The 20,591-nt window shown below is 36.7% G+C and overlaps 1 protein-coding gene across 1 annotated transcript; it reads right to left on the minus strand.

The window, feature by feature from the left end:
* Positions 1–2,021: 2,021 nt before the first annotated feature.
* On the minus strand, positions 2,022–14,182 carry LOC121379614 (ionotropic receptor 25a-like). Its single transcript, XM_041508260.1, has 12 exons — positions 14,140–14,182; positions 13,786–14,028; positions 12,640–12,815; positions 11,994–12,110; positions 9,680–9,823; positions 9,164–9,256; positions 8,465–8,557; positions 7,642–7,833; positions 5,482–5,800; positions 4,577–5,150; positions 3,939–4,149; positions 2,022–2,347 (listed from the first exon to the last, which is right to left on the minus strand). Exons 1-12 carry the CDS (start codon positions 14,180–14,182, stop codon positions 2,225–2,227), a joined length of 2,328 nt encoding a protein of 775 aa, XP_041364194.1. The 3' UTR covers positions 2,022–2,224.
* Between the last annotated feature and the right edge of the window lie 6,409 nt (positions 14,183–20,591).

The following is a 20,591-nucleotide window of genomic DNA, read 5'->3' on the forward strand; positions in this document are numbered from 1 at the left end:
GACAGTCATAAACTGATATCTTGTTTATTATATATATATATATATATATATATATATATATATATATATATATATATATGCATGTATGTATGTGTGTGCGTGTGTGTGTGTGTGTGTGTGTGTGTGTGTGTGTGTGTGTGTGTGTGTGTATAACCACTAATGATTTACAACTAACCCACTGTCCTGCACAGACAGCCCAGATAGCTGAGGTGTGTACCCAGGACAGCGTGATTGGACTTTAGTTGGATATAAGCACGAAAATAAGTTGAAATGAAAAAAATGAATGTCATTATATATTGAGACAAGAGTGTCTTTTACCCACCTAGGTGCTTTGGATCATGGGATCGAACCTCATCAGTGGACGGGTGCTTGGATCATGGGATCGAACCTTATCAGTGGACCCATTATCTGATTGTTTTTCCCTTCACAACCAGTGCCCCACGACTGGTACACCAAGCACTGTGGCATGTGCTGTCCTGTCTTTGGGATAGTGCATATAAAAGATCCCCTAATGCCAATGGATAAAAGGTAGAGGGTTTCCTCTGAGACTAAATTGCCAAATGTATGACATCCAATAGGCGATGATGAACTAATCAGTGTAATCTAGTGGTGTCGTTAAACAAAACAAACATAAATGTTATTCTTCTGCTCGTTGAAGCCACTCAATTTATAATCTCCTAAAATGTATTTCACGTCATATTATAAATTATAATTTAATTTAATTTAATTATAAGTTAAAATGATGGATAGGAATCGTTGGCAAGTGGTAGTGATGTAATTAACACCTGTAATTTCAATATCAATGTTTATTTCATTTTAAAATAACAGCAAGTGATTATGGCTATACTGACATGGTTATAACATCGCATGCAAAAGACAACAACACTTGACACAAAATAATTTGAAAAACATTGAATTTCAATTACAGTATTTCACAGAAACATCATATATTTACTGTGTAACATATTCATGTATACAAATTGAAACAAAATCAGACAAAATATTAAAACTAATTAGTTAAGTTATATTGTATGGTCTGGTGCTTATAAAACGTTTAGAGTCTAGACTCGATACTCTATGAGACTCTAATAGAGTCTGAGACACTAATGCCATGACAACGCCTTACAAATTGTATGTGTGAGACGTCATTAGAGATCGAGTCTGAGCTCTAAGAGTTTTATATGCACGGGTCCTGAGGTGTCATTGATATGATACAACCTTCTCAAATCTATCAAATAAATTAAGAATTTTTAGGATATTTCTCCTATCATCCAGTTGTTCATATTGTTACGGTTCCGTTTCCTTCCATGTCAACATCATTTGGGTCCTGAACCAGATTTTGTTACGTTTAAGAGCAATTTTTAACCTGAAGATGTCCACAAGATATATTTCTCGTCAAACTTTTCTGAATACCTTTCTAGGGCCAACTCACAGTGGTGATGTTTGTTGTTGGGGGTGGGGTTGTTTTTGTGGGGGTTTTGATGTTGTTGTGGGCGGGGGGGGGGGGGGGGGGGGGGGGGGTTTTTTTGCGGGGGGGGGGGGGGGGTTGTGGGAGTTTTTTGTAGTTCGTTGGTGGGGTTTTTTGGTATGTGTTTTTGTTGTTTGTTTGTTGTTGGTTGTTTTGGCGGGGGTTTCTGGTTGTTGTTTTTTTTAGGGGAGGGGGGGGGATTGGGGGATCCATGAGACCTAGGCGCCGGAAGTGCGGGCGTTGGAGAGGGGAGACAGACGGCACCCCAAACACCCCTTCCACTTCTAACCTGACAATCATGAGTCTGTGACGCATAAGTTAGCTACAGGTGCAACGGCTGTAAATAACTTTTAGTCAAAAAATATGTTAAAATTTGCTTAAAACCTGGTTTTTTTGGGGGGGGATGTGTAAGAAATAGAATAATACATTCGTGTCCGTTAGATACCATTTATCACACATCGAGATGTTTTAAAATGTATCTAACGAGCGAAAGCCGTTGCACTTGTAGCTGACTTATGCGTCACAGACACATGATTGTCCGGTTAACTATACGTCACAGTGTAATCTATTTCCACGTGTTGTTTTTCATTGGATGTATGGCACTGATGACCTGGTCATCACCTAGGAGCAGCATGTCGTATGTCTTGAAATTGTGTTGTCTTGAACTCATGTTTAATCAAAAATAACGCATGATGTTCTCACCAACGGGTGTGTAAGAAACGCAAATAATATTTTCTTTACAACGCTTGTGAAAGATCACACGGGCGTCTGTTGATACGAAGTCCCTTCACCACACTCGCTAATGTTGTCCGACTGAAACGCCAAGGCAAGATTCGTTCTGCTGTTTGGTGGACCGTCTACTTTGAAATGTTCTTTCATCTGAAAATAAACGACAACATACTTGAATCAATGCAGTGTTCGAAAACTAATGATGATATATACAGGTATAAAAATAAAAAAATCGACTAATATCTGAATTGCGTCTTGTATAATCAGAGCCATACCTACCTTAAAATAAATGGGGTGTAGTAAATCAAAATATGGGCATAATAATTTATGGTTTTCTCCAGGTAGATAAAAGGCGTAGTAACAAATAAAAGAACACTATCGCGTGAGATTTGTTGTTTGATTTATGAAAGAAAACACGAACTGATGGGAAACTACACTGTTGTTCATCAAGGTAAATGTCTTGGTGTATATTTTCTTATACAATTTTATTTGACTGGACCAAATGTAAAATTGCTTATAATAGTTAAAAACACAAAGTGGCATCTGGAAGGAATCGAACCTACTGCATACATTAGAATGACATCATCAGAGGGCGGGACGTGGCCCAGTGGCAAAGTGCTTGCTTGATGTGCGGTCGATTTCAGGTCGATCCCCGTCATTTCTCGTTCAAGCCAGTGCACCACAATTGGTATATCAAAGGCCGTGGTATGTGATATCCTGTCTGTGGCATGCTGCATATAAAAGATCCCTTGCTACTAATGAAAAAATGTACCGGGTTTCCTCTCTGAGTCTATATGTTAAAATTACCAAATGTTTGACATCCAATAGCCGATATTTAATTAATCAATGTGCTCTAGTGGTGTCGTTAAAAAAATAATCCTAATAATTATCTTCAGCGAACACGTTACTAACGTGACTGCGATTTATTAGTGTCATTGATAAACATGTAGGCAGGGGGCACCACTCTTGTTCATCCTCCGCTGTCCTAATCATGATTCTTCTTCATGCTGTTGTGTTTTTCTTAATAAATAACTTTACTTTACGCCGCCTTATTATCACCCGAGTAAAGAAAGTTGGCTATAGTCCTGAATATACTTCGGATATTAGTATTTCATCAGTATTTAATACTTTGAATTCGCTTCATAAATATTTGAAAATTTTGTATATTTTACGTGTAGTTTTGTAAAAACATGGACGTTTTTTGTTACCAGTCTTCAGTTTACTTTTTAAGGGATTTATAAATCCTAGAGCCATCTAAAGTTGACATTTTAAATTAGTTTAAAAGTCGCAGAAATATTCCAAAATTCAATAATGATTTCATTAATAGTCTATTTTCCCAAAACATATTTATAAATCTAGGGTCCACGGGAATAACCTCTGAATTTTAACGTCTACAATCGTGGAATATTTATACCTAAACAAGCATACTTTACCAACTACTTTTAATGGACTACCATAATTATAGGTTTTTAATTTAGTGTCATTTAGTGACCTTGACATACAGGACCGTTATAATACTGACTATCAGTTTGGATATTATAGGTTATTCCCGTGGATCCTTAAAATGTTAAAATCACATATACACCCTAATATCTCAAAATTAAAATGTACTTTGTTTAACTGTTTAATTATTCAAAATTTGTCCCGATATTTAAAACGTAATTTGTATGCAGTAAATTATCCTAAAAGTATACCTAAATCAAAAACTGATTAAAAAAAATAATAATAATTTTAACGGTACCTTTTTCCTTCGTATTTTCGACCATGCCAATTCGAGTCCAAAGAATATAAGTCCGACCGTCACACCAGCAGCGACCAGGATAAAGATTCCTCCAAGAGTGTGGAACGTCAGTCCCTTACTCTCGTCAATTGTTGGGCAGAGCAGCGAGCTCGTGTTCCACCATTTTGATTTCAGGTTTTCAAGAATGGTCTCCCCTTGTAATTCTAGTATTCTGCAATAGTGCATTTAAATCTTAAATCCATAATCAAAGCAAATATCAGGAAACTTTAAAATGAATGAATAAATTAAACCAAAAAGAAAATCAAACAAAATGGTAAAAAAAAAAAAATACTACCAAAATTGTAAATAATAAAATAAGGGTAGAGCAAAAACTCACGTTTTACTGAGTGTTCGACTAACAGCATGCAGAATAAGATTGTTTTTTAATAGATTTATTTCATTTCAATATCGAAATAACAATTTGTCAATCATGCTTTACTAAAACATTAATCACACTGGCTCAAGCGGGTAATTTTATTTATAACTCAGTTTTAGGTGGTGGTACTAAAGGTGCCTCCAATTCAGACCTGTTCGTGGACTGAAAATTGGATTGTCTCTAATACCACACAACATATAGCCCCATATCCCATACTACTTACATCTGTGATATCTTTTTTGTAAACGGCGAAGAATGTGGCAAAGCAAAGGCGTATGGTTTGGAACTGAACTGCTTCCCAACGCTCACTAACCCGCAATGTTTAAGCAGTTCATACTGCAGCAGAGGGTATTCGTGAATGAAGGCAAAGTTTCCCTTGAGCACCCTGTTTATACCCGCCTGAGTACTGTTCAGCAGACCCGTCTTCGATATCGTCTGCCAGATGGCCACATATTTTTCTCCAAGAGGATAATCCCAGACGGCGAAGTTCGCTAGAGTTGACGTCAGATCCTTCTGTCTGGCGTTGCTGGTCATGTTCTTCCAGAGCTCGTAGAAGTTCATCTCGATGGTGGCCATGCGTTCAAAATACGCGTGGATGGACGTCCCGGCCACGACAGAGTACTGCACTGTCCTCTGTGACGCCAGATCGTCCAGGGACTCGATGGGGATGGTCATCCTGGAGGTGGTCAGATAGGCCGCGAGGTTGGCGGTGTACGTGGCCATCATGATGCTGCAGAAGAACCAGAAGCCCGCTATGAGAATCCTTGCGGAGAATGTCTGCGGTATGGACTCGGGGCCTGCAAGGTAACAGGTGAAAGACTGCAATTTTATCCGCATGGTACTTAGGGTTTAATGTAATGATTCGTGTGGATATGTATTTCAAAACACATACCGTGTAAAGAAGATAATACCAGAAGGCATATATCCATTTCACCGAAAGAAACTACTTTTGCATATTGTTATACAAACTGGTATAAAGAATGATTCTGTATATTATCACGATGGATGAAGACTCTTAGAGGAGCGGTTGCTGTGGTCTCTCTCTCTCTCTCTCTCTCTCTCTCTCTCTCTCTCTCTCTCTCTCTCTCTCTCTCTCTCTCTCTCTCTCTCTCTCTCTCTTATGCTTACCCGTCTGTGTGAAGGATACAGCAACAAACCACAGCCCCTCCGAGACGGTGAACTTAGTCCAGTCAGTGAGCCTGGCCGGAGCGTACGGACTAAAACGCTCGCAGACGAAGATGAGGACGCCGCACACGACGAGCAAGGCGGCGTAGCACGCCCACACAGCCCCTGAGAAGACCGTCGTGAACGCCATCAACGACGGCTCCGTCTGGCTGCCCTTCATGACAATCTGGATCCCGCCGAACTCATAGAACGGCGTCGTCATGTCTATCACGTTCTCGCGCTCTGTCGTCATAGGAAGAGCAGCTACAGCAACGTCAGCAGACTGTAAAGAAACAAATGTAAGTGTGTTGTGTTTCACGACACCACTAGAACAAGTTGATTAATTAATCATCGGCTATTGGATGTCAATCATTTGGTCATCAGAGGAAACCCGATACATTTTTTCCATTAGCAGCAAGGAATCTTTTATATGCGCTTTTCCACAGACAGAAAAGCATATACTACAACCTTTGACCAGGTTCATTGGTTGGAACGAGAAAAAATCAGCTGAATGGATCCACCGAAATGATTTGATCCTGTGATACAAGCATCTGAGGCGAGCGCTTAACTGACGGAGCTAAATCACGCCCTAATGTAAAAAAAAAAAAAAAAAAAAAAAAAAAAAAAAAAAAAAAGACAAAGAGAAAAAATGTTTGTATTTAACCAACACGTGGTGTAGAGAAAGGGAAGAGATATTTACTTGAAGACACCTCATCATCTAGGCGTACGGACTCTCATTTCTGTAGAGTGGGCAGGCCCATTTTTTAACGAATTAAACGAAAATGCCCGAATCTGGACAACAACATGTATTCATGTTACTGCCAAACAAGCTATTTAGGGTTGCAAACGAATTACAAATAGTATTGTGGGTAGAATAATGGAAATATATGATGAAAATGGTTTAAGGAAATCTCATTTTGCCCAAATATCTCTGGCTGTCCTATTGTCGAAATACCATACAGTATTTTTGTCCAGCCAACAGTTACGACTTTACCGTCATTTGAACTTTGTTTTGTGCGGAGATGCGAGCATGACTGTGTAATGGTTACGTCGTTCACTTGAACACCAGCTAGTACTAGTAGGTTCAAATATATGGTTATGGAGCGACTTGTGCTACAAAGGTATAGGAAAAACTGCAGCCAGCACATATATTACCATTATGTATTATAAGGAAACAGAAACACACACGTACAAAAACACACGCACGCACTCACGCGCACGCGCGCTATTATAAAGCAAAAGTCAACAGAAGAGGCAACATGATTATATTAACGCATAACCGAGACCATGTATATATACAGAATTAGAATATTAAAATAATTGAAAATATGATAATAATAATAATAATGAGGCCCCACTTTAAAGAAAATCTAAACTCATTGCAGATTTCGTAACAAAATGTTACAAGCCTATATTGGAATACAAATGGTAATGATGACACTGATGACTGACAGGTTGGTTGTGATAATAATGGCTAGTGGCAATGGAGGTAATGGTGATGAACGTGTTGATGATTGATCATAGGCATCAGAAGATGACATCGTCAGAAGCAGGTATATATTAATCTGATTTTCAACTGGATTCGGGCAGTGCACTATGTTGAGGTCGGGCAGTGCACTATGTTGAGGTCGGGCAGTGCACTATGGCCTGCTTTCGACGCCTATAATTACAATTAAATAGAGCAATGGGGAAAGATTATGATGAGTGTGACGGTAAAAGCAATAACACACACCAATCAAATTATGTCAATAACTTATGATAACAATGATAATTAGGTGTGATGAAGATGGGTGTAATAGTAGTGATGATGATGATGATGATGATGATGATTATGATGATGATGTTGATGATGATGATGATGATGATAATAGTGATGATGATGATGGTGATCATGGTGATAAAGATGATGATGATGATGATGATGGTGGTGGAGGTAGTGGAGGTAGTGGTGGTGGTGGTGGTGGTGGTGGTGGTGGTAATTACAATAACGAAGGCGACAACAATGGTTAAGATAGTAACGATTATAACATTACCAAAAAATTTTTTTAAAGAAACCCCGGAAAAACAACTCGATGATGATTAATACAGAAATGATCAACAACGATTATTACGTCAAACGCCTACCCCGGAAACTAAATCCCCGATGATACCCGACCATGTTCCGTCCGGCTTCTTGGCCCCGTATTGGTTATCTTCCACTTCGTACAGCGTGTACTCGACCCCTAGTCTCTTAGCAACGATGTCGAACGTGTCAATGGCGTAGCCAGTGAAAACAGTCGTGTCTCCAGTCTGGTTACGAAATACGAATGGCGGCTCCTAAAACACAAATTATTACATAATTTTGTCTGTATGCCTTTCATAAAGGTTTTGGCTAGAATTGCGAAGCATTAATGGCGGCTTCTAAAACAAAATCACACACATTTGTGGTTGCATTCATTTGTTCACCAAGATTTTGGCTAAAATTGCGAAGCACGATTGACGACTTCTAGAACAAAATTATAACAGATTTGTGTGAGCTTTTCACAAGCGTTTTTGTTAAAAATTAAAACACAAATGGTTACATTCATGGTTAGTGGTGGGTCTTTTTGTTTGTTTTGTTTTTGTTTTTGTCAACGTCTTTTACTGTTCAGGTAATATTTTTGCTACCATGGCAACCATATATCATATTAAAATCTATAATTAAAAGGACATATTTTGGTTATTTTTGACGTTATTGAATTAAAAATAAAGCGCTTCATTGTACTGAACCTGCTGTTGTATGTTGTTGTTTTTCTCATAAAATGATCTGGAGCCTAATTCACAAAACTCTCGCAACTTTGCGATCTCGCAGTGCAATGCTAAAAGACTTGCAAAGAGAATGCTTTGTTGTCTAGCACAGCCTAAGAGAGCTTTGTGAATTAGGCCCCTGAGCGATATGTGATATCAGTAAACAATATTTCATACTCACATGTTTTGTGACGACTCTAAGTCTGTTTGAATTGTCGTGCATATTGGGTGAAATCGTCATATTGAGGCCAGATCTTCTCTTCCATTCTCCTATCTGCACATGGTAATAACAGAATAGAACAGAACAGAACAGAACAGAACAGAACATTATCAAATAGAATAGAGCATAACAGAATATAATTAATAGAATATACTATAATTTAAGAGAATTGAATAGAACAGAAGAGATAAAAATAGAATAGAATAGACCATAATATATAAGATAAGAATAGAATAAATTTGAAGTAAGATAAGTAAAGTTGAGTAAGGCTGAGTTGAGTAGTTTTTAAATGATTTGACTTAAGTTATGAAAAATTATTTTAAATATAAACTTATATAAACTTTAACTTTAATAATAATAATAATAATAATAATAATAATAATAATAATAATGATGATGATGATGATGATGATGATGATGTTAATAATAATGTTATTATTATTATTATTATTATTATTATTGATTATTAATTATGATAAACATTAATGATCACGTTGCGGTTCATGATTTATTCACTGCGGTACTATCATTATTTTACACATACGTTACGTCATAAACTTTACTTCTGATTTATGTATTTAAAAATCCAGTATATTCATTGTGTGGCGGTGTGTAAACGGATCCAATAAATACTGATTGTGAAGAATACTTTATAAGTACCTTTTTAACTGTAACATTTCCATTTTTCGTTCGATCCAAACAGAAAATATTCAGGGTTATTTCTGGAGGTGAATACACAGTTCCATATATTTGCTGTAAATAAATAAATCAATCAATTAATAAATTAGTAAATTAATAATAATAATAATAATAATAGACAAAAACAGAAAAAAAAAGACTAAAACAATTCTAAGTAATAGAAATAGTAATTGTAATAATGACAATGACAACAATAATATCTAATATTAATAATCTAATATCTTAACAAACACACACAAACATATACATATGTATAAATGTACAGACAAACTGACTAGATTAGGCTACACTAGAGTAGAGAGACAGACAGACATACATAATAGAAATACAGACAAACAGAAAAAACGCATTCCAATAACCATAAAGCGTGGGCAGGCAGAGACGTAAGTTCTGCAACCATCCTGATATATGTGTCTAGACTAGGTGCATATGTACCGATGTGTTATGCCAATTAGCAATGCAAATAATTCTACTTGCTATGTCTGGCTCCTGAGTTCCGTACGAACTGTTGATATTGTCCTGTGCACATAGTGACGTGGCAGCGGAGTTATTCAGTGTGTGGATTTTCGTGAGTTCCTGTATTTGTTGCAGGTAGTCGGACAACACACTGGGCGATTTCTTCTGAAATATTCATGGCACAAATACTTGAGACATGTTTGAAACTCTACACCATGGATGACTAATATATTTTTGTTTCATTACTGTATGTTTGAAAAACAAATTTATCCATTCCGTTCTTTTATATGTGTAATTTTTATACAGAATAACAACATTCATAAAATTCTAAACACGTTAAGAAAAGACAGACATCATATTGGAAAACAAATCTATCGATTTCGTTCATCAGTTTAGATGCGTCATTCCTGTTCTGAATACCAACATTCATATTCCAAACATGTTATGAAAAGACAGAGAAAATATTGAAATATTTTACTTTTTTTTATTTTTTAAATAACGTTTATTGACCCCAGAAAACAAATATAGTATTGCCAGGGTCGGGGTCCTGGTATCGCTACTTTACAATCATTCAATCTGTTAAACATTGTTACATATATATATAGTATATTATATATATATATATATATATATAGTATTATATATATATATAATAGACTATACAGATAGATAGATAGATATATACTATTATACATATACATATAGAGATAGATATAGATATATGTTATCTATATGTATATGTATATGTATATATATATATATACATATACATATACATATACATAGACATAGACATAGACATAGACAATACATATATATATATAGCACATTAATCGAACAGTAATAATGGACATAGATTATGGGGTTAACAGAGAAGCTAGAAATAATAGAAATAAAGAGAAAAAAGGAGAGAGTAAAAGAAGATTGAAAGATTGGAAAGGATAAGGAAAATTAAATTTTAATTTAAAGAATAAATTGCAAGAGAAAATGTTACATTTATAAGGATTTTATTACCATTCAACACTACCGTATCCCCATTACCATTTAACCTACTTTTTTACTTTTTTTGTTAATCTTATTTCACCAGTTTAGGGATAATGTATAAGATGTAATTTAAATTAAAATCAAAACAGAATAGTAAAAGAAGATAGAAAGATATTTTACTTAATGAGAAGTCCTTCTTGGTTTCATTAATATTTTGATATTGAGTATCAGACAAATGGTAGCTGCTCGTATGGTCAACGGTGTTCAATTATAGTGATCAACAAACGAAACGCTAATATTATAATATACTTTTCTATCATATAATATCTTACATTTCCAGTGTAATCAAAGTATGTGATATTTTTCAGATCACATACTTTAAGAATGTGATAATTTTGCAAATTGGATGTAAATTAATCGAGGTCACGACACTAGCTTTATTGGCATTTAATCAAACGTACTAGGATGACACTACATAATTGACGTATGCATTCATAGTCATCAAATAAAAACATTTCAACAGCAATTTTACACCGAAAGCTGTCCGGTGTTCAGAAGAAAAAAAACGTTATGCACTAGTTTATTCTGATGTAAGGACATCCAACATGACGTCATTCGAGTTTGACGTCATTTCCATTTTTTTTTAAAACACCGCGCCACATATTCTTACGTCATTTGAATATCTAGTAATGGCGGAGTGGAATTAAAGTTGCGTGTACAGTTTATAAAAACACGTCGTATTAAGCTTGAGATTATATGATAAAGAGATTATTACCCTCGTGTGTTTCGGTATCGGCAATATCATATATTAGGAATAAAAATTGTATTATGCGAGCCTCTGTTGATAATCTCTGGTAATAACCTCTATATATTTTTGATGATATATTAGTTTCTTAAACAGACTGTTAAATGGGTCTAAAATGTTCATAAAACACATAACAAAATCTGATATGATTCAAATTATAATTTTAAATAAATTACAGAAAACTAACTTAATTTTCGCGTTACTTTTGTTGTTCCGTATAACATGTGACTATTTTACAAAGTAAGAATTGTATGATGGACGTCCATCTTATGGAGACACGTTATAACACATAATGCTGCTTTTGTGTGTGATACATCTCAAGTAATACCCAGTTTTCATTAACTAGTACCGGGGGCGGGACGTAGCCCAGTGGTAAAGCGCTCTCTCGATGTGCGGTCGGTCTGTGATCGATCCCCGTCGGTGGGCCCATTGGGCTATTATAATAATAATAATAATATCATTATTATTAATAATTATGGTGATTATTGTGGTGATGATGATGATGATGATGATGATGATGATGATGAAGATACTACAAAAACGTACCTGTGAATGTCGAAATACTACCAAATGCTGCCAGTGGTATGATTCCCAATTGCTCGTGACGTCATCACTCACGACAATTGTCCAGTGATACAGATCCGACTGAGGTACGCTTGAAGACTTAGTTAAAAAAAACAAATGCAAAAACATTAAAATGGTTTTTAAATCATTAAAATAAACGAATTGTCGACTTTGTTTATTCCTTACTAGCAATCATTAGTTTGACTTTTTATATTGTGACAAATCATCCTATACAGCTATAGAATGACAGACAGGGGGAGAGAGAGAGAGAGAGAGAGAGAGAGAGAGAGAGAGAGAGAGAGAGAGAGAGAGAGAGAGAGAGAGAGAGAGAGAGAGAGAGAGAGAGAGAGAGAGAGAGAGAGAGAGAGAGAGAGAGAGAGAGAGAGAGAGAGAGAAACAGACAGACAGACAGAGAGAGCAACAGAGAGAGACAGACAGACAGACAGGGGGTAGAGAAAGAGAGAGAGAGAGACAGACAGACAGACAGAGACAGAGAGAGACAGAGACTGACAGACAGACAGACAGACAGACAGACAGAGAGAGAAAGTGAGATGGAGGGGAGAGACAGGGGGAGGGAGAGGGGGGAGGCGACAGAAACAGCCAAATACCTGACAAAGTGTATACTCACAGAGTCTAGAAGCAAGCTGATCTGTTCACTTTTTCCTATGACAACAAAATAAATAGGAGTGGCTACCAAGGAGATATTTTGTATCCACTTTTCGAGATTTGGTTTTGGTGTGCTAAGGCTGAGAACTGCTAGCGGTGAGGTTATGTGGGACGCTTTCAAAACGTAATCTTTGCAGTCTGAAATAAACGATTAATATCTATATGAGAGGTGGGTGGGTGGATGGATGGGTGGATGAATGGATGGATGGATTGATGGATGGGTGGGTGGGTGGATGGATGTATGGATGCATGGATGGATGCATGGATGCATGGATGGATGCATGCATGGATGGATAGTTGGATGGAAGGATGGATGGATAGTTGGATGAACGGATGGTTGGATGGATGGATTATTGGATGGATGGATGGATGGGTGATGAATTGTTGGATGGATGGATAGATGGATGGATGGATGGATGGATGGATGGTTGGATGGATGGATGTTTGGATGGATGGATGTTTGGATGGATGGATGGATGGATGGATGGATGGATGGATGGAAGGATGGATGGACGGAAACTGACTGTGGTCACGTACACTGCCCCTAACAGTGAGAGTTAATTGAAATGAGAAAGGAAAATGATTACATCGAGATTGATCGAGTCTACCACTCCCATAACACACACGCCACCCTTCCCTGAGAGAGCAGATACAGAGAGTGAGAGAGAGAGAATGAGAGATAGAGAGAGAGAGAGAGAGAGAGAGAGAGAGAGAGAGAGAGAGAGAGAGAGAGAGAGAGAGAGAGAGAGAGAGAGTAAGAGAAAGAAGGAAAGAAAGACTGAAAGACCGAAAGAAAGAAAGAACGAAAGAGGCAAAGAGACAGACAGAAAGACAGGGGGTTAGAGAAAGGGAGTGTGAGCGAGAGACTGACAGACATACACAAATGCAGTGTCATGCAAAGAGTCAGAGCAAGAAATCGGCTCAAACACAATGTACATACACACACACGCACACTGTACACACACACACACACACACACACACACACACACACACACACACACAACACGTCGTCCCCCCCACTTTTAAAGCCGGATTGACGCCCACTAGAGAGACAGACAGACAGATAGACAGAAAGTCCGAGACAGTGACAGGCGTAGTAACTCTACCAATGCTTGGATCTAAGAAGACGACCACTTTGGCAGTTGTCGTTCTTTGTCGAGACACGAAGCTGAACGCTGCGTCAATGTAGGCGTGTCCATCTCCACTAGTGTCTGGCGTAACCGCACCGGGGCACGGGCAAACCGACGACTTGAGATACGGAACGAAGAGATGAGCAGCGTTATCATAGATCAGACAGGATTTGGTGAGATCCAGAACAACAGTTTGTCCCAATTCGAAATTATCGCATACTGAAACAAAAACAGACAATTATATTAATAGTCGAATATTAGTGTTGCAGAGCCCTACCAAAATCACTTTATAAAATGTTCCAGCTATTTTTTCAGTTATTTGTTTTTTACATATCCGTTTGGTAATATGATCGCACAAGGCAATAGCACACATAGTGTGTGTATTATTTTAATTAAAGATATTCGATTGGTCTCTACCAATGAAATAAGCCTGATCGAAATTGTTAGCTCTGTGACGGGGATCGATCCCAAACCGACCGCGCATCAAGCAAACGCTTTGCCACTGGGTTACATCTCGCCCCTAAATAAAGACGAGTGTATTTGTTTTCCGTGGATGATGTTTGCTTTAATTAGATTGCATCCCACGAACCTGTGTGGTAATCTCTATGCACTAGGAAGCAAACAAAAACCAAAAAGGACAATCGATTGGCTAATTGCTCTTACCGATTCATCGGATGACGGTGCTGTTTAACAAACCAGCCTCGGTTGCGCAGTGGTTAAGCCATCGGACTACAGGCTGGTAGGTACAGGATTCGCAGCCCGGTACCGACTCTAACCCAGAGCGAGTTCTTAAGAGCTCAGTGAGTAGGTGTAAGGCCACTACACCCTCGTCTCTCATTAACCACTAACCAACTAACAACTAACCCACTGTCCTGGACAGACAGCCCAGATAGCTGAGGTGTGTGCCAGATACAGCGCGCTTGAACCTTAATTGGATATAAGCACGAAAATAAGATGAAATGAAATGTTTAACAAGCTGCTCGAAGGAATGTCTTCTGTACAGGAACTTTGCTCCTTTTATTTCATTTTTATTGTTTTGAGGGGTTTTTATTTGTTTGCTTTTTGTTGTTTTTTGTGTGTTTTTGTTTTATGGGGGTTTGGTTTTTATTTCTTTTCTTTCTTTTTATTGGGGGTTGGGGGTTTTAGGTGTTTGTGTCTATGGATGCTTGTAACTTTGTTTTGTTTGGTCTATTTTTTATTTATGTTTATATATATATATATTTCGTTTGTTTGTTTGCTTGTTTGTTTGTTGTTGTTTTTGTTATTGTTGATCATATGTCTGACACCATATAACCGTAAATGAAATGTGTTGAGTGCGTCGTTAAATAAAACATTTCCTTCTTTTTTTTTCTTCTTTTTTTTTGTTGTTGTTTGGGTATTTTATGTATCCGTATTTTAAAACTACATGCTATTAAATTCTACAAATTCCATAATAGAAGACTTACGGTATTTCAGATCGGATATGATGGTATTCCTGGAGACATGACGCATCTCCATGGTAACATTGTTTGGTAACGTAACGGAAAATTCTCTCCGTATCCAGGAAGTGTTGGTCTTGCCATCTTTGAGAATAACTAGAGTCGGAAAAAGAGGATTTACACCAATACCTAATCAAATTCGCTATAATTTTTGTTAGTAATGTTAACAATATGCTAGTTTAATAATAATAATAATAATAATAATGACGATGATATGATGATTATGATATGATGATGATGATGATGATGATATAATGATGATGATGATGATGATGATATAATGATGATGATGATGATGATGGTGGTGATGATGAGGAGGAGGAGGAGGATATAAATAACAATAATAATAAAAAGGCAGAAAATATAAATAATAATAATAGCAACAAATAAGTAAACATTTACAGAATTTTTTTTTTTCACAATCACCAGATAATATTAATATCTTAAACCATTACGTCTACTCACTGACATGATGTCGCTTTATTGCCACGCCTTGGCAAATACCACACGTCAAAGCCAACCACACCGTAAATCCGGGCAATATGAACATCCGGACACTGTTCGAAGACACTTTAAAGGCATTGCAATAAACAATCTTTAAAAATCATCCAAATGTCATCGCATCCATTAAATTTTCATTACATGATTCCCTGGGTTTAACTCTTCGCTTATCTTTTCGTGACAAATCACCTTTGTAGAAAAAAATATATATGTATTTCCTCTCCGAAAATTCATTGCCGGTGTTTTCTGATTTATAGCACCGATCAATGATTGAGGGCAAACGCTGGTCAATACTGTCAACTACCTGATGCCATCGCAGCGTCGTGTATTTGAGAATTCCGTGCCGGCTACTCGTGGCGTGTTCTCGCTAATTCTCTAAGTGCAGAAAATCAATGGCCAAAGAGAACTCGTATTTTTAAAGGGACTCTATCACAGTTGCAAAACCTTTTTTTTTCTTTTTTCTTTTTTGCAGAATTACAGAAATTACATAAATATTGTTTTAATCCCAAGGTATAGAAATTTAATGGAACAAAAGACCTCGTATTTTTAAAGGGGTTCTATCACAGTTTCATAAAACAAATTTGGCGTATTCCCTAATTATAGAAATTCATAACATTTTTTTATTATTCACTAGGTACAGAAAATCAACGGAGTAAAAGAACTCGTGTGTTTAAAGGTGTTCTGTCACAATTGCATAAACTAGTTGGGGAGGGGGGGTTATTTCATAGGTATAGAACATCAATGAACCAACCGAACTCGTATTTTTAAAGGGGTTCTATCACAGTTGCATAATCGTTTTTGTTTGTTTATTCCCGAGATTCGGAAAACCAATGGACTAAGAGAAATCTGTTTTAAAGGGCCTCTATCACAGTTGGGTGGAGGTTTAATGTAAGCTTTATACGTTGAACTACATGCTCACTGAAAACTATGTCCAGTTAATTTTATTTACTATTTATTTACTGAAAAATCCATATGGAGCGTGTGACCGACATGTTAAATGCAATATGTCACAGTTATCGTGTGAATGTGTTGGGCATTGTAACTCGTTGACTGAGTTTTTGTTTACTTGCTATTTTTTTTACCAGTGATTCTTGGTAAGTCACTGTTTACTTTGAGCGGCAGATACTACAAGTCTAATATCATATCCTTTAGTGAACTGTGCAAATAGTATGTATGATTTCGAATAATTTGCAGTTATTATGACAGTTAAATGTAAAAATTACACAAAATGTATATATAAAAATCGAAATATTCCATGTGCCTTTAAAGGCATTACGCCTATTTGGCTGGGCTATACCGATATTGTAATTGTTAGACTTATTCTTGTTCCAGCTAATAGTTTTCTTAGTCATATCTTGATATTACTATGAAAAAAAGATGTTTTAAAGATATATTCCATACGAACACTTTTGATTGTTACTGAACTTAAAAGATGTAATCTCAGAGTTGTATAACGACAAACACTATATATTACGTTTTGTTGTAAAAAAAAATATACATATATATTTATACCTCCTTGACCGGTCTCGGTGGCGTCGTGGTTAGGCCATCGGTCTACAGGCTGGTAGGTACTGGGTTCGGATCCCAGTCGAGGAATGGGATTTTTAATCCAGATACCGACTCCAAACCCTGAATGAGTGCACCGACCAGTGATCCATAACTAGTTCAACAAAGGCCATGGTTTGTGCTATCCTGCCTGTGGGAAGTGCAAATAAAAGATCCCTTGCTGCTAATTGGAAAGAGTAGCCCATGTAGTGGCGACAGCGGGTTTCCTCTCAAAATGTGTGTGGTCCGTAACCATATGTCTGACGCCATATAACCGTAAATAAAATGTGTTGAGTGCGTCGTTAAATAAAACATTTCTTTCTTTATACCTCCTTGAATTACAGCCAAATAATTTCATTTACTACTGTATATAAATATCCATTATCGGTAAACCTAATAAGATACACTGGCAGGTGACAATTGGCGTCACAGTTCAAACTAGAATTGCGTCTCGACATTGACCAATAACTGGTCGCTATTTTCGTGGATACGTAATGAAGATTTTCAATATATTACATTTTTAGTCAAGGATTATTGTGGAAACCACTGTTTTATGTCGAGTCGCAGTACATTGCAATGTTGATATTTTCAATTTAATTATGCAAAGAATATATGTAATGCAAATTAATTTTTGGTTAATATTATCATAGATAAATGTAACAAGAGCGAATTATGGCACCTGTTATATTTCTGTAATAGGTGTATTAGTGTTCAAAACACGGCAGGTAATGTTTTGGGTAACGGATGCTGATAGGGGAAAAAACAAGGGATAAATCTGATTTCGGTCTTAGGTTGCAATATTGGATTTCATAATGCTAGACTCAGACTACCAATTGCCAGCACAAAGTTAGCCAACCGTCTGCTGTCATGACTTCCACTACTGTCCAGTTGCGAGTCTGAGCGCTGTTACAACTCGATTCTCTTCGTATAACCCATTAGTTGTTAATCTGAGCGCTCTTACAACTCGATTCTCTTCGTATAACCCATTAGTTGTTAATCTGAGCGCTCTTACAACTCGATTCTCTTCGTATAACCCATTAGTTGTTAATCTGAGCGCACCCGTCGTAGTCTGGAGTTGGATAAATTACAACGCAAAAGTCAAGTTTTCTCGCGACAGTTGACAGTCTGACCTAGCAGTTAATTTAATATTTTCGAACACTAAATGGCCAAATGTACTGATTTCTTGGTTATCATGATAATATGATAGGCGAAGTACAATTCTGCAATAGAGAAAATATCAATGACATCATACCTTTTTTTATTTTTAGCTCAGTCGGTTGAGTGCTCGCTTGAAGTGCTTGCGTCTCAGGATCGAACCACCTCAGTGGATCCATTCAGCTGATTGGGATTGTTATAGTTCCAACCAGTGCACCACAACTAGACAAAAGCCGTGGTATGTGCTTTCCTGTCTGTGGGAAAGTGCATATAAAAGATTTCTTGCTACATTAGAAAAAAAAATGTAGCGGGTTTCCTCTAATGACTACGAGTCAGAATTACCAAATGTTTGACATCCAATAGCCGATGATTAATTAATCAATGTGCTCCAGTGATGTTGTTAAACAAAGCAAACTCATAAATGTTTTATTCGTATCACACGTATATATTTATTATTCTAAAATATCCTTAAATTCCAAATCCTTAAGTTCGTTGCATATAAAACATTTGCATACTAAATGGTTGGATGTAAACATAGTTATATTTGCTTATCGTGAATACATTTAGTTTGTGGTATTTATTGGAACTTTGCTCCAGTTAGACTATAAGTCATGAAGGAGTCTTATTGTAAAATCCAAGTAGAGTATAAACGTATTACCATTCATTCAGTCTGCAATGTAAAGCGTGCAGATTGACCTTTCTCTTTCATTAACTGTTAAAGGCATACTGTCACAGATTTAAGAACCTTATTTCTAAAAAAAATGGATAATGACTAAAAATTACATTAATTCTTGGAAACCAAATCTAGCTTTTGCATCACCGTAACTGAACCATGATGGAGTGAAATCCATGTCAACCCTCTCGGCAATTTTAGTTTTTGAATTATGGACCATTGCCAAATCAAATTATTTTCTTCTTTTTCTTCTTCTTCTGCTTCTTCTTTTTCTTCTTCTTCTTCTTTTTCATCTTCTACCTCGTTTTCATCGTCATTTAAATGTTACTGTATTAAAAATACAAAAAACCCAGATCTTTCTCATAACTCCATAGTGGTAGCTTGTGTATTTGTGAGTATTATTGTATTATTTATGGGCGGGATTTAGTTCAGTCGGTTGAGTTCTCGCTCGAGGTGCATGCGTCGCAGGATCGAACCACATCGGTGGATCGATTCAACTGATTCGTTTCTTTTCTTGTTCCAACCAGTGCACCACAACTGGTCAAAGGCCGTGGTATGTACTTTCCTGTCTGTGGGGAAAGTGCATATAAAATATCCCTTGCTTCATTAGGAAAAATGTAGCGGGTTTCCTCTGATGACTACGAGTCAGAATTACCAAATGCTTGACATCCAATAGCCGATGATTAATTAATCAACGTGCTCCAGTGGTGTCGTTAAAAAAAACCTCCTATTGTATTATTTTTAGAGTTATACTTTGTCTACATGTTTTACACACGGTGTGATGTAACTATGATGTGTCTGCCCGTCTGTTTTGTATGCGTGTATGCCTGGGTCACTAACCTATGCACGCTTGACAATACGATCGTGACACATCTGGTAATCGAAAGCTTTTCCAAATTCGGATGGAAGAGCAGATGTGTTTGTTTAGTTTGTATTCGAGACAAAATGATGTATCTGTTTACCGGCATCGCCAAAGGGATTACTGCATCAGCATTTATTAAAAAGGATATAAATTACAAACATATCTAACAAAACAATTTGACTCACGTAATTTAAAAACAAAAACTAAAATGAGAATTTGTGTACGTAGATTAAATATTGAAGCTGACAGATACTGGAAGAAAGAACGTGTTTTAATTGTCCTAACCACATTGAAGACGAGTGCCACGTTTTACTTGAATGTCCGTTATATGTAAATATTAGATTAGAAGTACTCGCTTACTGTAGGACATTACTTTTAAATTTTGATCACTGCACAGACATCCAAAAAGTGTGTTTTATCTTGTCCTGTCCCGATATATGTATTTTATCTGCCAAACCTGCTATTTTATTCTTAAACATAGAAAATCCCTTTTATACACTATGAAATGATTCGTGTATATATTTTATTGTTTTATCTGTGCTGCAATTGTTTTAGCTGTATATTTGTT

The sequence above is a fragment of the Gigantopelta aegis genome, chromosome 8 (assembly GCF_016097555.1).
Source record: "Gigantopelta aegis isolate Gae_Host chromosome 8, Gae_host_genome, whole genome shotgun sequence".
NCBI classification, from domain to species: domain Eukaryota; kingdom Metazoa; phylum Mollusca; class Gastropoda; order Neomphalida; family Peltospiridae; genus Gigantopelta; species Gigantopelta aegis.